At 49.1% G+C, this 17,870-nt stretch overlaps 7 protein-coding genes across 7 annotated transcripts; 3 read left to right on the top strand and 4 right to left on the bottom strand.

The window, feature by feature from the left end:
- Positions 1 to 568: 568 nt before the first annotated feature.
- ABOM_003285 (GMC family oxidoreductase) lies at positions 569 to 2,397 on the bottom strand (the record flags this gene model as incomplete). The annotated part of the gene is made up of 2 exons (XM_022530415.1): positions 569 to 1,992; positions 2,049 to 2,397. 2 exons carry the CDS (start codon positions 2,395 to 2,397, stop codon positions 569 to 571), a joined length of 1,773 nt encoding a protein of 590 aa, XP_022391532.1.
- A 746-nt stretch (positions 2,398 to 3,143) lies between these two features.
- On the bottom strand, positions 3,144 to 4,022 carry ABOM_003284 (sulfotransferase family protein; the record flags this gene model as incomplete). Its single annotated transcript, XM_022530414.1, has 2 exons — positions 3,144 to 3,880; positions 3,935 to 4,022. 2 exons carry the CDS (start codon positions 4,020 to 4,022, stop codon positions 3,144 to 3,146), a joined length of 825 nt encoding a protein of 274 aa, XP_022391531.1.
- A 669-nt stretch (positions 4,023 to 4,691) lies between these two features.
- ABOM_003283 (uncharacterized protein) lies at positions 4,692 to 5,485 on the top strand (the record flags this gene model as incomplete). Its single annotated transcript, XM_022530413.1, has 2 exons — positions 4,692 to 4,784; positions 4,838 to 5,485. 2 exons carry the CDS (start codon positions 4,692 to 4,694, stop codon positions 5,483 to 5,485), a joined length of 741 nt encoding a protein of 246 aa, XP_022391562.1.
- Positions 5,486 to 6,242: 757 nt separating this feature from the next.
- Positions 6,243 to 6,929, bottom strand: ABOM_003282 (uncharacterized protein; the record flags this gene model as incomplete). Its single annotated transcript, XM_022530412.1, has 2 exons — positions 6,243 to 6,752; positions 6,798 to 6,929. 2 exons carry the CDS (start codon positions 6,927 to 6,929, stop codon positions 6,243 to 6,245), a joined length of 642 nt encoding a protein of 213 aa, XP_022391535.1.
- A 1,280-nt stretch (positions 6,930 to 8,209) lies between these two features.
- ABOM_003281 (cellulose-binding protein) lies at positions 8,210 to 9,740 on the top strand (the record flags this gene model as incomplete). Its single annotated transcript, XM_022530411.1, has 2 exons — positions 8,210 to 8,566; positions 8,628 to 9,740. 2 exons carry the CDS (start codon positions 8,210 to 8,212, stop codon positions 9,738 to 9,740), a joined length of 1,470 nt encoding a protein of 489 aa, XP_022391534.1.
- A 206-nt stretch (positions 9,741 to 9,946) lies between these two features.
- On the bottom strand, positions 9,947 to 11,506 carry ABOM_003280 (uncharacterized protein; the record flags this gene model as incomplete). Its single annotated transcript, XM_022530410.1, has 1 exon — positions 9,947 to 11,506. The coding sequence occupies one exon, from the start codon at positions 11,504 to 11,506 to the stop codon at positions 9,947 to 9,949; it is 1,560 nt and encodes a 519-aa protein (XP_022391533.1).
- A 3,656-nt stretch (positions 11,507 to 15,162) lies between these two features.
- On the top strand, positions 15,163 to 17,501 carry ABOM_003279 (putative MFS transporter; the record flags this gene model as incomplete). The annotated part of the gene is made up of 4 exons (XM_022530409.1): positions 15,163 to 15,355; positions 15,414 to 16,196; positions 16,265 to 17,242; positions 17,314 to 17,501. The coding sequence occupies 4 exons, from the start codon at positions 15,163 to 15,165 to the stop codon at positions 17,499 to 17,501; spliced, it is 2,142 nt and encodes a 713-aa protein (XP_022391480.1).
- Between the last annotated feature and the right edge of the window lie 369 nt (positions 17,502 to 17,870).

Here is a 17,870-nt window from a genome sequence, read left to right as displayed (position 1 = left end):
TCGTCACTGTATATAGCAATGTCATTGTCAGCAACAGCCTGTTTGTGTTTTCTTGCACGTTACGCTCGGGGCATGGTAGTAATGCATTTTTGGGAGTTGATAAGATAACATAAATCACTTGTATGTAGCCGTAATCATATCAATCATGCCAGCACCTATTGGCCAGTATGGAAGAATATAATTGACATTCATACAAGATTATTCCAAGTGCGGTTAGAACACCAATTCATGCCGGAAGGTGGGAATTTCATCCATGTCCGACTGTTACCATCTAGTATAAAGCCGATAATGTGAGAGGGGCCATAACAAACACTAGCTAGTTGGCGGTAGGTTGGATATAGGCTTATGTTTCTGTACACAAACTGTATTCATAGACTGCTTCATCTAGATAAATCCAAAGATAATTCTCATACTTGCTTATAAAGGCTGACGAGCTCTCTTATAAAGTTCAGTGAACATTCTTTCACTTATATACTAGGGTAGGGCTAGGGGTATTCCCACATCACTGTCCTATGACGGGAAATACAGTAGTGAAAAGCGTCCCCCAATCGATTTAATTGAAACATACTCACACCTTGCTGGCGATTATATCCGCCGCCTTCACTGCCATAGCGTACAACGCGGCCTGGATATGGGCCGCGATTGGGGTGGGAATTACGCTGGCGTCGACAACCCGCAAGTTGGATATTCCATGCACTTGGAACCTGTTATCGACAACTTTACCCATAGAGCATGTTCCCATAGGGTGGTACGTAGAACTACCTTCGTTAGTGAGGTCTGTTGGGAAGGGCCAGGTGTATACGCACAATGCTCCATGCCGAGCCCTAGCCTCCAAGTACTCATCACTTGAGTCCAGGCTAATCGGCTCGAACCCATCCGGTGGGGTCTCCTGGTCGATGAGTGAGCTGCCTGAATCAGTGCCCAAAAATAGCCGAGTGGCAGTGCGCAGCCCCGTGCGCCAGGCGTAACGATCCACCTCAGTTGACAAGTAGTTGGGGTCAATTACAGGCGGATTGGTCGGGTCTGTCGAATTGATGGTAACGTGGCCTTTTGAAGTTGGCAATAGGCCAATGATGGTTATACATATGTGGGTACCATCTAAAGGTATGACTGGGTCTGAAGCACTACCAGCCGCGTACAGCACGATGTACTCTAGGAAGGATCGCTCGGCTTTCAGGAGAGGGTGGTCGGCTGATGGTGGACACCCTTCGTCCGCTGTAATTGCCTCTACCAAGCCATCTCTGGGGACGCTGGTGGTGACAACCCAGTCTACGGGCACACCCAGTCCGAACTCGGGTTTGGTAAACAGAGGATTGTCGGACCCAAGGGCATACCCTTTGGAAGGGTCTTTGAGCTTCCAGTACTGTGCGAACTCTAGATGGTCGTAGAGGTTTCGCCCAACATCTGGGGCGTCAACTACAGCTGGTATGCCATGCTGTGACAATACCTCTCCGGGGCCGATTCCAGAGAGCATCAAAAGCTGTGGAGTACGGTATGCTCCAGCCGAGATGATGATCTCCCTGCCGTAGTATTTCTCGCCGCTTATTGCTTCAATGCCGATGGCTTTTGGTGTATTGTCTTCGGAGGTTGTAATAATGCGCCTTACAAGTGTGTTGGTCATGACATGGATGCCATCGAGCGGGTAGGCAGCGCTAGCCAACTGACGGAGTCCATCACGGCGATCCTCTGCAAGCTCTGCCCGACCCTGAGGACTACCTCTGTTTCCGTCCAAGCCTGGCAGGGCGCTGACATGATTCTCGTCCCATGCCTGTGCTAGTGGCTCGCGCAGTGGGTATTGGCGACCGGTTGAAGAGACCGAGGCGACATACAGCGGACCGTCGGATCCATGTTGCTGCCCATCAGTTTGACTTCCATCGGTGTATTTCTCCGTCGCAGTGAAATAGGGCAACATAGAATCGTAGCTGTAGCTTTCGTCCCCAACAATCTCAGCCCACCTGTCATAATCACTACGATCGCCACGGATCCATCCACCTGGGCAAGAATTGTCAATCCCATGATCTATGATCAGGAATAGCCACCGCGCTTACAGTTATTGATTGCCGTCCCCCCGCCAAGGCATTTCCCCGCTGGGTTTCCAATCTTGCGACCTTCGAGGTTCTGCTGAGGCGTCGTAACAAAACCCCAGTCAAGATCGCATCCGATGAGAAATGCTGTATTGTTTGCGTATGGGATCAAAGTATTGTCAGAGGCATCAACGCCGGCCTCAACCAGAAGAATATGCAATGAAGTATTGGCATTGTATAGTCGATTTGCAACGACGGAGCCTGAAAGGCCACCGCCCACGATTATGTAATCAAAATGTACGGTGCTCATATTGTATGATTTCCTTGTTGGCAGGCTACGAGCTGTGGGGGGGGGGGGGGAGAGGGGGTTCATTGTTTTTATATTTTCTTACAGCATGAGGCTGTGCTTTGTATATGCATTAGCCTGGCGCTACTTCTAGGCTCAATGTCTTACCTAAGACAATAATTCGTCGGTGCCTTGTAACCGTCGCTGATTGCCGCTTATGATGAGGAACACGCCTCCAATGATTACTTATATCCACTCATGACATGCAGCATGTCGTAAATGGAGATGACACATGCTACGCCCCCCAACAATGGAGTGACACATAAAGGATATGCTCGTAAACTGCCCTTGATTTCTCTCGGGTTCCACCCTTATACGGAGTATGTCAGATGGATCTAGATAGCATCTAAACGACAAATGGTCTATACTATCCCCATATCAACTCCCTACCTAGAACTCGCTCAACAATAACGGCTTAGGGTTGGATCGGTCACCTGCATTGTATGTCACCCTGCATTTGGCCTATACAGACGCCTTCTTGGGTTTCTCAAACCTGAAATTATCTGTACGAGAGAATGCTATTTTTACAGTCGTAAATAAGTCTCATCCAATAAGTAGAAATGATATACAGAGCTCTCACTCGCGACCTCGTCTCAATTTCCACAGGGATCCCCGTTTTTAGGCTAATCTTGTCTGACATGGCAACAGGTATTCCACAAAACTACAATATCGCCTGAATTTCCTGAATATGATAGAACATTAGTACTAATGATTCTTAATCAATACACTTCTTTGCAAGTGTTATGTAAAAACACATTTACTCGATCCAAGAGTCAAATCTCATCATGATACCTGCCAGCATACCCTCCCAACCAAACCGCGCCCAAAACAACCACCAGACCCAGTCCAACCCAGGAGAGAATCGACCCAACAGCCGCCCAGAAAGCCATATCCACATGCTCATTCAGGGCCTTAGCAGGATACTCCCTTGGCCAGTCTTCCGCAGGAACCTCGGCATCCAGAAACGGACAAAGCACTTCCCACCCATCCCTCCCGACCCTCAACTCCAATCTCCTCTCCTGCGGAACAGCATCTCTCACCCTGCGATAATGCTCATGGAACGCCTTCTCACAAACCTCCCTCTCGTAACTATTCCCACAAAAAACCCTCCAAACCAGCTCAGACATCCGGTACAGCGGCCCGATCTCCTTGTTGTCGCAATACTGCCAATACCGGAAGAACGGCATGCGGATGAACCTAAACAGCGTCTTGTCCATGGACTGCCACCAGGAATCGAAGTCCCGGGTGGTGAGGATGACCTTAGCGTCGGGGTATGCGTGGATGAGATCCTCCCAGAACATTGAGGCCGGGATGTCGAGGACGGCGTCGTAGGGGCCGAAGAGTCGGTCGAATTCCTCGCGACCATAACGGGGGATGTTTTTAGGGTCCGCGTTGAAGAAGTTACAATTCAGTGCCTCGATCCAGAGGTTGAAGTCTCGCGGTGGGGACTTGAAACATTCTGAGCCGTGGTACGGCGTGTAGCCCAGTTTGCGGAGGGCCACGACGAGGGCTGTTCGGTTTTGTTAGTATTTATATGATTAGGGATTATATTCGGTGGATCTACAGTTTGTTCCGGTTCGTGTTAGGCCTAAGCAGAGGATGCGCATGGGTTTTCTGCGTGTGTTGGGTTCGTGGTCGATTAGTCGGGACATTTTGTGGAGTTGGTTTGGAGGGGGTGGCTTGGTTTTGTTCGTCGGGGAGTTTTTGTTTCTCCCGGGAAGATTTGCTAGGATGGTGCCGGGCGGATGGATGTATACTAGAGCAGCATGAAATATAAGTGGACTTTGGGTGGAATATATATAAACCAGTGAATCCGATAAGGTTCGATTTCGTCATCATTAAGAACTCTAGAAATCTTCCGTGGTTCCTCAGGAACATGGAGCACATGTAGGGCTTGCTACTTCTATCCAGGAACAACAAAATTGGCATTGTTTTTCTTTCAAGTAGGATCCAAGGTTACTAGCCTTATATCCATCTTAGTATGAACCCTCAGCTCTATCAAGTCATCCCACTTATGAGCTCAAGGAAAACATCCTCTATGTATAATGACTTGGATGGAGCTGTGTTATTTACATGTGTCTGGATTTTCTAGGCAAGGGCATCCTGGTCAGATGATCACCGTGGGTCAATTCCTTGAGCTTTTACCTTATGAATTGATGACTTCTCAGCCTTGTCAATTTAACTAGGGATGGGGCCCAGCCATCTGTCCTCAGTGCCGTTTCTCTTCCCATCTCTCTGTACATTCGTCCTTCTTCTGCTTTTTGTCTTTTTTTTTTTTGTATTACGGCTTGGAATGCCCCCCACCCCTTCCAACAAAGAATATGGGAGCTGAATCATCACTCAGTACTCCACCTTCTCCCCGTTCCCATGATCCGTATCTGGGTCTTCCCGTAATTGGGAATGGTATGACTGGGGTTATTCTGCAGATGGGCGAAGACCGTGCCGTGTTGTTAAGAAAGCTAGGCAGTATCAACCGGGGCCCCTCCAAGACCGCGAGGATGTGGAATACCTGAACGAAATCAATCAGCAAACTCTAGAGAATGAAATCCGGGTCCTTGAACGCCTGGGTAGCTATCAAGGAATTATCACCTACTTCCGAACGTCCAAGTACGGGATTGAGCTAGCCCTGGCACAAGGAAATCTAGAATCCTATCTAGAAACCCATCCCGAGCGCGAGAACCCCCTGAAAATCAGCCGGATGTCAACTCTCATTGACACCTTCGCACATGTCCACTCTCGCAGGGTATTTGTAGATGATATTGCACTTCGCAATATCCTAGTCCTGGATGGGCAGCTTAAACTGGCAGATTTCGGACAATCCATCTTATTACCGCTGGATGTCGATATCACGTCTGCAACTGAAAACGACTTGAATATTCAGATTGAGATCCTTCATCTTGGCTGGGTTCTCTACTCCATTGCGTCCTGGCGTGTCCATAAATACTATTTCTTCAGCCCTGAGAACCCGGACCTCCATTGGCCTGCACCAGACTCGTTCCCAAAGGTTGATGATGTTCTATGGGGGCAAATCGTCAAGAAGTGCTGGCGTGGCGAATATGCGGGCATGGATAATGTGAAAGATGAGGCTCGCCAATTGCTCACTACGAGCGACTGAAGTCATTCCTGTCACAATTCTCTTGCCTGGCTTGTTGGCACAATTAGACTCACCAAAAGACCTGTCTTCTTGCGACATATGCCGAAATATGGTGAGTAGTTCCCCCTCCACTGTATGACTTTCGCTTCTATTGTTTGAGAAGTATACGTCATCTATTAGCTCTTTTGATGGCAACGGGACATCGTCCTAAAGCGATTACGGTGTGCTTACGAGAGGTGCTGAGAAACGTCGCTACATATAACTACCAGATACTCCCAATATATATACGCAAGATGTTGTCTCATGTTCTTTGAGTCTTTTATTAAGTAACATCTCCAGCACTGGAGAAGGCGGTCAGGGCCAAAGTCGGTCCTTATTATAGATAATATCTGAATCCATCATTAAGACCGAGTTTAACGGTTGTGTTCCGATGCGGGAGTTCTATTACCGGATTTCAATCCTATGGAAAGGTTCTTTACCATTACATTGTGGAAGCTTGGTCAGAGTTTAGCAGGCTCCTGAACAAGGTTTCATGTGTTCCTCCAGCAATACCTTTATCGTGTCGGTCTTAAAAAGAAAAGCACCAAACGCAATTTCCAACATGCAGGCGTAAGATTAGAGAGAGCCCTGAGTGCTCACCGTATTTTAAAGTCATATGTATACGACCGTTACCACGCCAGCTTCGTTTGAGGGATCCCGTTCAATAAAATTTCGTGTTAGGCGGCAGACCTTCTCTCTGGTCATTTTGCTGGAGTTATTGATAGTCAGTATCTTATATTCAAGGCAACGAAGCAACACAAGCCAAAAGCTCTCCGAAACTTTCAACAAGATCGGCTTCGCGTTTGCAGTATTCTTTCTCACGGGAGCTCATATTATCAAAAGTCATTGCGACATCAAAATCAATCCATATAATTCTACTACCAGACACAACCAGCATATTCTTCGGGTAAATATCATGGTGGTGGACAAGAGCACTGTGTATCTCTTTGATACCGTCCACCGCATACAGACAGAGAGCTTCGGAATAATTCACGCAATTTAATCTTTCGGCATCCGGTAAGTACTCGAGCAAAATCGCCCTCGGTTGGAATTGATCGCAGATGAAAGGTGTAAGAGGTGGCGCAAAAGCCGACGGGTCAACACGATCAATATAGCCATAAAAGAATGGAACAAAGCCGCGTTTGCACACGCCGTATTTATGGAGGTTACGATAGGCATTCAATTCACAGCGAAACCGATTCAGGTCGCGGCCCTTTGGAGTGTATCCTGGGTCGCCATTACCGTGGAACTAACAGGTCAGCGTCGCCCTGGAAGATCAAGAATTCGAAATCACGAGCTTCATAACCCGTGTCTCTCCACATATCTGGATTTCATGTATGGTTGAAGATTCTGAGCGGTTGATTTCCCGTTTTATGCCAATATCCCGAGGACCCAGGTCCAGCGAGTGATCATCCAGCGAGCTCATAATTGCTGAGCAAGCTATATAAAGTTTAAATTGTTGTGTGAAGTACGTTTAGCCAAGCTTGAGAGACATGCAAGCCACCTCTGGTGATATAATGACAACGAAGTCATGTGATAGGTATGATGATCTGACAATCTGTCAGCCATGGTCCGACATGCTCTGCTTTCATGCGATTCCATGATCAAGCAGGCGTGTTGGGCGTCTTTCGGTAATACTAGGTTTGTGGTAGTGGTACCTTGGGAAAATAACTGGGCTCTAGATTAGAGTAAACGCAGGTGCAGAACCAAGGTCCGCCGTTCACGACTTCTAGCACTCTAAATTATCCCCTACCCTTTAAATCCTCTTTTTCTAGGTATATTCTTTATATCTTCATGCCGCGTGTTTATAAATTAGAGTCCTATCCACTAATCCCACGCCTCGACGGATTGACGATAGTGAATACTTTCCTATGCACAGCAAGCCCAGATTTTCTTCGGGCCATCAACCTATTATAATTGCAACATATATTGTCGCTTACATAACACAAAATGCTATCCTGCTACGCCGTCTTGGTAGAGGGTGCTTTAATAGCAGAGATTTATTAGATACTTTCCTGGGTCTTCAGAGCGACTGTGAGGACATGATGTATTCTGATACCAATATTGATGATCTGCCCCATCTAGGTACCCCAAGCTTCAGGGCACGGAATAACAGGAGAAATACCAAGGAGAGAAGAGAAAGCGAGAGAGAGAAAAGACAAAGAAAAATAAAGTAAAAGAAAAGAACCAGAATGGATACCATCCTGCACCAAAAAGGCATCTCTTACCCATCACTACATACAAGACACGCAGAAACGACCTTAAGCTATCCTGCAGAAAAAGAAATATGACGACATCCAAGCGCTGTGATAGTTCTAAATAAGGCAATCGGAGCCACGACAGTGCGTAGACCTTCCGCATGGGACGAGAGTGCTAATGTGTGACTAGCACCGGCATATAAATGAAGGGATTTCCCCGCATTCTGCACTCCGCATATTTCCCCGGATCTTGAATATGTCCGAAAAGGGAAGGTTTGGGCTCTTTCCATGGGGGTTTCCCGGGTTCCTTTTTATTCACACTGAGTATGTAGGGAGTAGGGATGGTGGGGGAACTACATGCCGTGTCTTTCTCTTTGCATGGCTGGGTTAAGGATGGGGCTGTTATTGTATAAATTCAAGGAGGTTTCCTCTGTCTAGATAAGAGTTTCTGTGTGGTCAATAGAAGTGGATAAGTCTACACAGATATTGGGACCACTATCTGGCAGTCATGGCGCTCCTAACCCATCTATTAGTATTATATGCATCATGTCTCACTCTCGTCCCTGCCCTAATCGTCAATTCCTTCCCCAATAAACCACGAGTCTTCGTCCTCTCGGACATCTCCAATGAACCGGATGACGCCCAGTCACTCGTTCGATACCTCACGTACAGTAACCAGTTCCAGACGGAAGGCATCGTGGCCACGACATCAACCTGGCTGAAGAACGAGACCGACCCAGAGGCCATGTTCGACATCATCGACGCATATGAGCAGGTCGTCGACAATCTGAACCACCATGCGCCAGCGGATTCCCAGTATCCTTCCGCAGAGCATATGCGCAGTCTAGTCCGCGCAGGATCTCCGGTATATCCCCTCAGATTCCCAGCACACCACTTCACGTCGACATACATACTGACACCGACAGGTCTTTGGTATGGCCGCCCTAGCCCCCAACGCGACCTTCAGCGCTGGGGCCGAGCTCCTCCTCGACCGCATTCAGGCCGCCGCAAACAGCAGCTCCCCCCTCTGGGTCCTCGCCTGGGGCGGCACCAACGTCCTCGCGCAAGCCCTCGTCAAACTCCACAAGGACAACTCCCCAGACAAAGCCGCTGCCCTCCGACAGAACCTCCGCATCTACACCATCTCCGACCAGGACGACACAGGCGCCTGGCTGCGCCAGCAGTGGCCAGATCTATTCTGGATCAACTCCATCCACGGCTGGAACCAGTACGGCATGTCTGCCTGGGTCGGGATATCGGGCGATGAATTCTATGGTGTCGACAAGGGCGGCGCAAACAGCACCCTGGTAAGCAACGCCTGGATCAAAGAGAACCTCCAAATCGGGACCTTGGGTGCCGCATACCCGGATGTGGCATTTACCATGGAAGGGGATACGCCGTCGTTTCTCTATCTCATTCAGAATGGACTGGGGGTGTCGGAGCACCCCGAGTATGGGTCGTGGGGCGGTCGGTATCAGTTGGTGACTCCCAATCAGAACGGACTAGGTTTCAGGCATTATGCGGACGTGCAGGACCAAGTGGTGGGTCTTAATGGGGACACGTTCAAGTCGAATAAGGCGACGATTTGGCGGTGGCGGGATGCGTATCAGCATGATTTCGCGGCGCGCATGCGCTGGACGTTGACGGATGATGTGACAAAGGCTAATCACCATCCCCTGGTGAAGGTGAACGGGAGTTCGGGCTTGGAGCCTGTCGATGTTTATGGGGTTGCTGGCTCGGAGGTTATCGTGGATGCTGGTGAGTCGGTGGATCCGGATGGGGATGAGTTGACCTTCAACTGGATTTATTATCCTGAGCCCAGTACCATTAACGGGGCCCCGGATGTCAACGTTACGACTTTTGGGTCGCGTGGCGAACGTGCCAGGTTGCCGGTTCCGGTTATCAATAGGACCTGCGAGGCAGGCATCGAGCATTGTGATCTGTTCCATTTCATTCTGGAGGTTAAGGATTCAGGTTCGCCGCCGTTGACTACCTATCGTCGAATCTTGTTGCATGTTGTTAAGTCCGGCTCCAAGTAGCCCTGGCCACGACTTGCTATACGTTATAGATGAATGATACGCGTTTGATTGCTTTAGGGAAATGATATGCGAGTGAGTGAGTGTAGCATTGGTATCGTGTATTAGTGATACCTATTAAGTAGGAGTAATCCCAACACCGAACGCCATTCAATCTTATATATACCCCAAGTAAGGCCATAAAGCCTGTGTGCATCCCATGGTTGTCATTATTTTCTCAGATCATCTGACGATACGCGTTCCAAACCTGCTTCTCCATCCAGATTCTCATTAAATAGCATCTTCGGATTGAACGCCAGCGATCCTCTCGGCACGAAAGTCGATACCAAGACCAGTCCCGATATTATCGTGAACTGCACCGATGCAACATTCTGTATGGCTGCATATATATTGCCCCCATTCTCGGATCCTCCAGTGTCGCTGTATACGCGGTCAATGTAGCTTCCAAGAATCGGTGATGTGATGGCGTAAATGATGATATATGTCGAGTACAAGAAAGCCATCACCGCGCCCAGCGCAGAGACATTTTGAGTCTTCGATTCGACGCGCGCTAACGTGGCTTGGATATACGCCGCCAACGAGACATCGCCAGCCGCCCAGCCAAATGAAATCGGAATGAATGTAGCGGCTGCAATCCAGGCAGCGCTACTTTGCATCGGTGGCCGCCAGAATGGTAGGTACCATGTTATGAGGAGCATGATGGCATCTAATCGGAGCCAGGGAACTGGTGTTGTCACCAGATTCGTGAATAGGATAACGAAGAGTGCGCCGAGAAGCTCCCCTAAATTTGATCCGCCCACGATAATCTGCGACCAAGCGGCATTACCCAGGTATCGACGGGCAATTGCGGGTGCCACCGCATTTTCCAGATAGCGGTGGGCATACAGCGCTACGGAATACCCTGGAACCAGCCAGATAAACTTGCGCGAGGTAAAGATAATCCGAGCACCTGTCCAAATTGACTCGACAAACAGCCAGAACCCAGCAGTGACCGCTTTAATGTATGAAGGCTGGCGTTCTAATACCGGCGTATCGTGATTGCGAAATGTTTCGTCGGTGAGGAAGAACCAGGAGATAGAGGCGAATGCGAAGCAGATCGGGGTGATCAAGAAAGAATAGTTGTTCCCAAAATATGGTATCAAGGCTAATGCCGTACAAAATGCACCACTCGTGCCGGACACCTCGTAGAATATGTGCACTAACGCGTCGAGGTGACGTAGTTTCTTAACATTTCCCCCGACGATATCACGCGGGATAACACGGCGCATCAGTTCGACCATGCCGTAGGCAATCCCCGCAACACAGTAGACTGGGATCATGCCATCGGTGTTGTACCGGCCGTAGTAGTGGAAATCATGGTCGGGGTGGTGATCGCGAAAGCTTGCCGGCGCAAATGTACCCCCAGTGCTAGCATCGATGATGAGGAGAAGGGCACTCAAGAGCCCAAACACTAACACTGCACTGCAGAGCACAATCCGAGAGGGGAATCTCCGAATGAGCGGGGCGATCAAAATGGATCCGATACACTGGCAGGCTTGGTTGAGGCCCACCATGAGCCCAACTCTTTGAAAAGTCTTTGCGTGTGTCTTAGTCCGCATCGCATCATAATCATAGCGATTAGTTGCAAGGGCCACAATTGAGCCGTTAAATGCCTCTAGACCAAACTTGTAGATCATGATCCCCAAGATGTAGAAGGCGATATTGCGTCTCTCACGTGGAGTAAAAGCGTACCAGCCGTCCCGAACAGCATCGACGAAAAATGGCGCCATAACGTTGGCTGTTCCATGGTACTATGAAGGCATCGCAACTCCCCAGGGAAGATCGCCAGCAACGACCTGAGACCGTCACGACCATATAAGTCATCGTGTTGGAGAGGAACACCGGGGTTCATCTCACCACCCATTTGTGGCTGTCATTGTCAAGCGTTCTTGAGTAAGCCCGATCGTGTCTGCAACTTGGCGGCAGGTTCCGGAACAAATCCGAGAGCTACGTTAGGGCACGTTGCAAGGTGCCGACAGCAGCAAAGAGTGGGATGGCTTGAGATTTAATCATAGCGTTATGCATAATAGAATTCAGGCACCGGGCGAGCAAAAAGCAAGCAGGTCTTGGCCCAACACGTCAGGGAATCGAATCACGCTTTCGGGCCACGTGCTGGGTGGTCCAAGAACAGCTAGTCTCGTTCCCCTCGCAGACCTGAGCTTTCAGGGGTTCCATACGATAGTTCCAAGACCTCTTCTTTTCCCAATCATGTCAAATATACGATCACGGTGAACCCTAGACGGTTCCGATTGCAAGGTTGTTGACGGGAGTTACCACGATGACTTCCGTTCCACCAGACCACTGGTTCGGATTTCCTACATAACCACGCAACCCGACTGGACCGCTTTCCCACCATATGACCTGTTAGATTGTGTCTAGATCTCATATCCACTTTTTTTTTAATTGCATTCCATTGTTATATTTCACATTATTTCCGACTCTAGTCCACGTATCACCTGGCGCCGTCCCCATGAACCAAACTACTAGTAGTCGAAACCACTAGCGATACCTATATAGCATGACAAAGCCGTGCGTGGTTTCAAAGAAGGACTACTCTCCGCATGCACAGTCATAATTGCAACTTAACCGGTATTTTGTTAGGAACCTGAGATAGCTTACAGGGGTTCTTGAATTCCAATATCACCATGTGCTGTAACAGTAGTCCCTCAACCTCGCGCCACCTTCCCTTGTCATTGTCTACTCTTAATCGGCAAAATTAGACTCCTATCCCATTCGCTCTGTGGGCCCCTGATACTGTAATGTCATCCAAAAGCCACTTAGATCCGGCCAACTAGTGTATGAAGGATAAGAACCTGAGCTCGCTACAATTGCGCAACGCGATGATAATGAGCTGGTTCGCCAGTATACGAATATTCTGGCAATATCAGCGCAAGGAATATGTAGGATAACATTGCATCCAATAGATATTTTCCAAGTCCAGGATCTATGATGATATTAATGCAAATCCAATGTCGTTGAGCGAATTCCGGCGCCCACTATATTCGAAGGCAGTATGTGCGGGCAGAGCTCCTCTCACCAAAAAGAAGGTATCAAGCTTCGTGCAAAATTTTATTGAGGAACTGGCAAAAGTGCCCAATAACCCGGTGGCATTCGGTCATTGTCGTCTTCGGGCGAGCTTTTTTCACGCTCAACCTTCTCGCCGTGGACCCTTTATATCTGCAGAAGCGTTTCTCAGCGTATATCAGAAGGAAGAGGCACATTTTATTCACCGGAGAAATCCTCTTAGCATGTCAGTGCTATCGCATATCGATTGTAGCCTCTCAGACATCATACTGCATCCCAATATGGACGTCGTTGCCGGCGTGGTTGACTGGAAATGGCTGCTTTCTTTCCTAGGGGTGGGAAGAGCATACATCGAATGTGTCATCAATGGGTTGGTTGGGGGACGCCTTTTGACGAGATAGTATTTCTACTGGAAACTCAGCGGTATTCACACATTCAGCTTGGGAGGTTCAATTCGTACAACTACTGGTAATACATGAGATTAGTTGCTTTCCCAGAGGTACTAGTTCCGTCTTTGTTGGAGTGGATTTCGTATCCGTTAATGATATATATATAGACCAAATCCACATGTTACATTGCTGTTCTCAAGTCAACTTCGCTTCCGAAGGGTAATTGGATAGCCAGGAATCCCATTGACTTGTCCTTCCAGATAGCATCCTGGGTCAATTGTTTCATTGTCAACACGATGTCGGGGTTGCATTGTAGCACGAAGCCAGAGCAGATGATGGTGCCATGTCACGGGATCTACTGTTCAGCTGGACATCGCCAGGTGGAGCCTCTTCAAATGCTAACAGTAATAACAATTCGTATTATCCGAATGTCACTTGTGCGATGACGACATATCTTAATACCATTTGGGCGTTTAAAGCACAAATTCAAGAAAGACGATTTTTTTTGGTAAGTTTTATGCGTTGGCTCACGATAAGAATTCGCCTAACTTATTCCCTCCGCTTCTCGTGAACCGCCCTTTATTGTCGGCCTTTGTACTAGTAGTATACCCCCCACCATGCGACACACGGCGCCGCCTGCAAGATGACGGAATTTGGGAACCTAGCTCGAGATCTACCAGGACGGGGGAAATCATATGACTCGAGGCAATGCCAATCGTAGCCGATGATCCCTTTAGCCCTACTTTTTGGTCGATGTTTGTTTGTCGGATGCATGCGTTATGTGGGGTTGTAACAGTAAGCTGCTACTAGTAACTAGAACACAACACAAAATTGAGGGATTTTGCAAAACAGTACTAAGGAAGATCTTATTGATTTTCTACGTACAGACGTTTGTCTATATTTTATTTTATATTTTCATTTTGTCTTTTGGTTTTATTCTTTCTTCAGAACACAACAAAGATAGAGAAGAAGGAGAAGAGCGAAAGAAGCAAGCCTCATTCATTACCCACGAAACTACTAGTACTAGTAATGCATCAATGTCCTTGGACTTCGCCCACATGCGCGTTTTTGGCAAAGTTAGGTCCCAAGTTAGTTTCAAGCCTGCATGAGAGGTCACCCAATCAATGATTGTGCCCAGGACACTTTTTGCCTTCTTCCCTCTAGTATAAGCCTCTAACTGGCTGAACCATGCCCAATAGTGGAACGAGAACGTTTCGGAGTTACGCCAGCCGAGACCAGCTGCTTCCCACGTGAGATTCCGACAAGAGCATCGCCTGTGCTCCATCCTGTAATTCATCCTGTACGGTGTGCAGATCTCCGAGTTTAAACATCAACACGACGGGGGGATTGTCCTGCTATAGTATCGACTATCTACCCCCAAGATACTTCATCCAACCAGTGTGTGACAGGCGGACCCACGAGTACCGTTGAGGTACCCTGGTCCCTTATCGTGTCCACCGCCTTCCCGGGAGCTCTGATACTACTAGTCTGGCACTAAATTGATTATCGCTTCCTTTTTTTTTTTTTGTTTTGGTGTTTAGATTTTGATTACCCCAGATTCTTCCCTGGTTTCGCCGTCTTCACTGGCGCGTGACGGCTCACCGACCCTATTTAATTCTTTATCATCCTCCCACATCCCACTCGAGTTCATTTGTTCTTTTCTTCCCTAGATATGGGGTGGCGTCATCCCTGTGCTGTCATCGGTTGAGGTCTTATCGCGCGGGCCGTGACCGAACTCCCTGACCTGAGAAAAGGAGGGAGAGTGTCACGTCTTCGAGTTACTATCCTTGCCCTAATTTTTACTATTTATTGCATTGCGGTTTAGATACACTGTACGACATTTGCGACACCAACTCGGTTCCCCACATCCGGTCATCACTGGGATATCTGGGGTAGATCATAGGATCAGTTGCTGTTCCCCCCCGATACATTTGATTTCGCACGAGCCTTTAGATATTTACGTTGCAGTAAAAATGGCGGATACAGAAGCAACAGCAGGTGAACACGCAGAGGCTAGTTCTCAAAGCGCATCCTCAAGTCCCTGGTGGAAAAGAGTGTTAAAGCCATTGTCTGCCAATGATGTGGAGTTCAATCAAGACAACATTAACTATCGCTCCAAGTCAACCTTGGGAATTCTCAGTGACAAGGAAACTGATGAAGTACCTGGTATGTCCTGCAGTCAGTGCGCCCCGGCAGTTTGAGAACCCACTGACAGAGGCTCTAGGAACGGTGCTTCTGCTATCGTCAAACCGCAATGAGCCATTGGGGCTGAGGCATCAGCCGCAGCGGACATCCCGCTCGTCCCTCCCATCTCCATATCCCCCGTCGCGTTCATCTTCGCGTACCTCGGCAAAAGGTCGGCCGTCCAAGAAGAAGACCGCGGATGGACAGATCGTCTTAGAACCACAGCCTGACGATTCGATGAACGACCCGTTAAACTGGCCGGTCTGGCGTCGAGATGCCGCATTGTTATCGCTGGGCTTTTATTGTCTGATGGGGGGTGGAATGACCACGATCCTGGCCGCTGGTTTCACGCAGGTCGCGGATACCTATGATGTGTCCACTCAGCAGGTGGCCTACACTACAGGTCTGTATATGTTGGGCCTCGGAGTGGGATCCGTCATCATGTCGCCGACCGCGATTCTGTATGGAAAACGGCCGGTCTACCTTCTCGGCGCCACACTGTTCGTTATCTCCGGCATCTGGTGTGCCCTCTCTCCCAATTACCCCAGTCTTGTCATTGCCCGCGTTTTCCAAGGAATCGCCGTGAGCCCGGTGGAGTGTCTACCCTCCGCGACCATTGCCGAGATTTACTTTTTACATGAGCGGGCCTACCGAGTTGGGATTTATACCCTTCTCCTGTTGGGAGGGAAGAATTTGATTCCTTTGGTGAGTGCTGCCATTATCGGCAACTTGGGCTGGCGTTGGGTGTTCTGGATTGTTGCTATAGTGGTGGGGGCGTGCCTGGTCCTGTTGTTTTTCTTTGTGCCGGAAACGTTCTGGGATCGTACTCCGCGCCCCCGCACACGCAGACGTCCGCATTTGTATCGGAGCGTGTCAGACCTCGTCTCTCAGGGCATTCGCGGGCGCCGACGCATGCACAGCGACTCGAAGACGATGTTCCGGAGACTAATACCAAATCCGCGCTGCCCAAGAAATCCAAGAAGGGCCATGTTGGATTCGTAGAGGACCCTGATACAGAAGCTCATTCTCCCGACGAAAAGGACGCGGCGGCAGACCATGACCGGGACTCGATAGCGCCGGATGCCCCAGGCGAGGATCGTGTGCACTTCGCCCGCAGCGCCGATCCGGAGAAGGCAGACGGGTTTCTCCAACCCCCTGCTCCTGTCGCTCCTGGCCCCGAGCGTCCATCCGACCTGGAAGTTGGCCGCCAGGCTGCCATATCTCCCGCTCGCAGCGATTCGCTTGATCCAAGCGGCCCGATGAATAGATCGATGCATTATACGAATTGGCTTCGGGAGCGACCCCAGATGCCATATCTACACTATCTCCGGGTTTGGAACGGTCGAATTTCCCATGACAACTGGCTACGAGTGGCCGTGCGCCCGTTCATTCTATTTGCCTACCCGGCCGTGCTGTGGTCGGCAGTTGTTTACGCGCTCTCGGTCGGATGGTTGATTGTCCTCTCAGAGTCTGTCGCAAAGGTCTACGAAACGCGAGACACTTACAACTTCAGCGCCTTGCAAGTAGGACTCGTGTATATCTCGCCGTTTGTGGGAGGCTTACTGGGGACCGCCGTGGCCGGAAAGGTCTCCGATGTGATTGTCCGATACATGACCCGCCGTAATGGCGGCGTCTACGAACCGGAGTTTCGGCTGGTGATGGCGATCCCCATCGCACTATCGACCACGGCGGGTCTTATGGGATTTGGATGGAGCGCCGAGGAGAGGAATGCATGGATTGTGCCCACAGTCTTTTTCGGATTGGTTTCGTTTGGATGTTGCCTGGGTAGCACGACGTCCATCACGTTCTGCGTCGACAGTTATCGCCAATATGCTGGCGAAGCCTTGGTGACTCTGAACTGGAGCAAGAGTGAGTTTCCTTCTTATAATTCCATCGTTATTTTTTTTCCCTGGATACCGGCAACTAATAACTGTTTCCAGATGTATTCCACGGATTGGTCTTCTCGTTATTCATTGTCGACTGGCTGAACGGGCAAGGGTCTCAGACCGTGTACTTGGCCCTGGGTGGGATTCAATTGGGATGCCTTCTGTTTACGATCCCCATGTACATTTATGGCAAGCGGCTTCGGATGTGGACCGTCCGGAAACGCCTGATGGAGCAATGGTAGACACAGTGCTCGCTGGCTGTACGACTTTTCAGTACTAGGCGAGCAAGGTTTGATGAGTTATGATTGGATGGATATGTCATGGACGTTCAAGTATATATGCATTGTTACGTGCCTGCATCGTCATGATGTGCATTATAGATGTCGAACTAGTAGTATGTATATGATAGCATAGAGTGAAATCAACTTCATCTGTCTGGAACTGTCTTGGGGCAACTCACATGATCTACGGTGCATTACGCAGCTGGAACGACATAGTACTACTACCAATACTAGTACTAGTAGTAGGTCCTGGAGTAGATATCACGTGGGGCTGTATCAGCCTTCCTGTACCTCATAGGCTAATAACATAAAGAACAATTCTTTAGGTGC

The sequence above is a fragment of the Aspergillus bombycis genome, assembly GCF_001792695.1.
Source record: "Aspergillus bombycis strain NRRL26010 chromosome Unknown contig00020, whole genome shotgun sequence".
Lineage (NCBI taxonomy): Eukaryota > Fungi > Ascomycota > Eurotiomycetes > Eurotiales > Aspergillaceae > Aspergillus > Aspergillus bombycis.
Note: the sequence above shows the minus strand (reverse complement) of the source record. Positions and strands in the feature narration are given on the sequence as shown.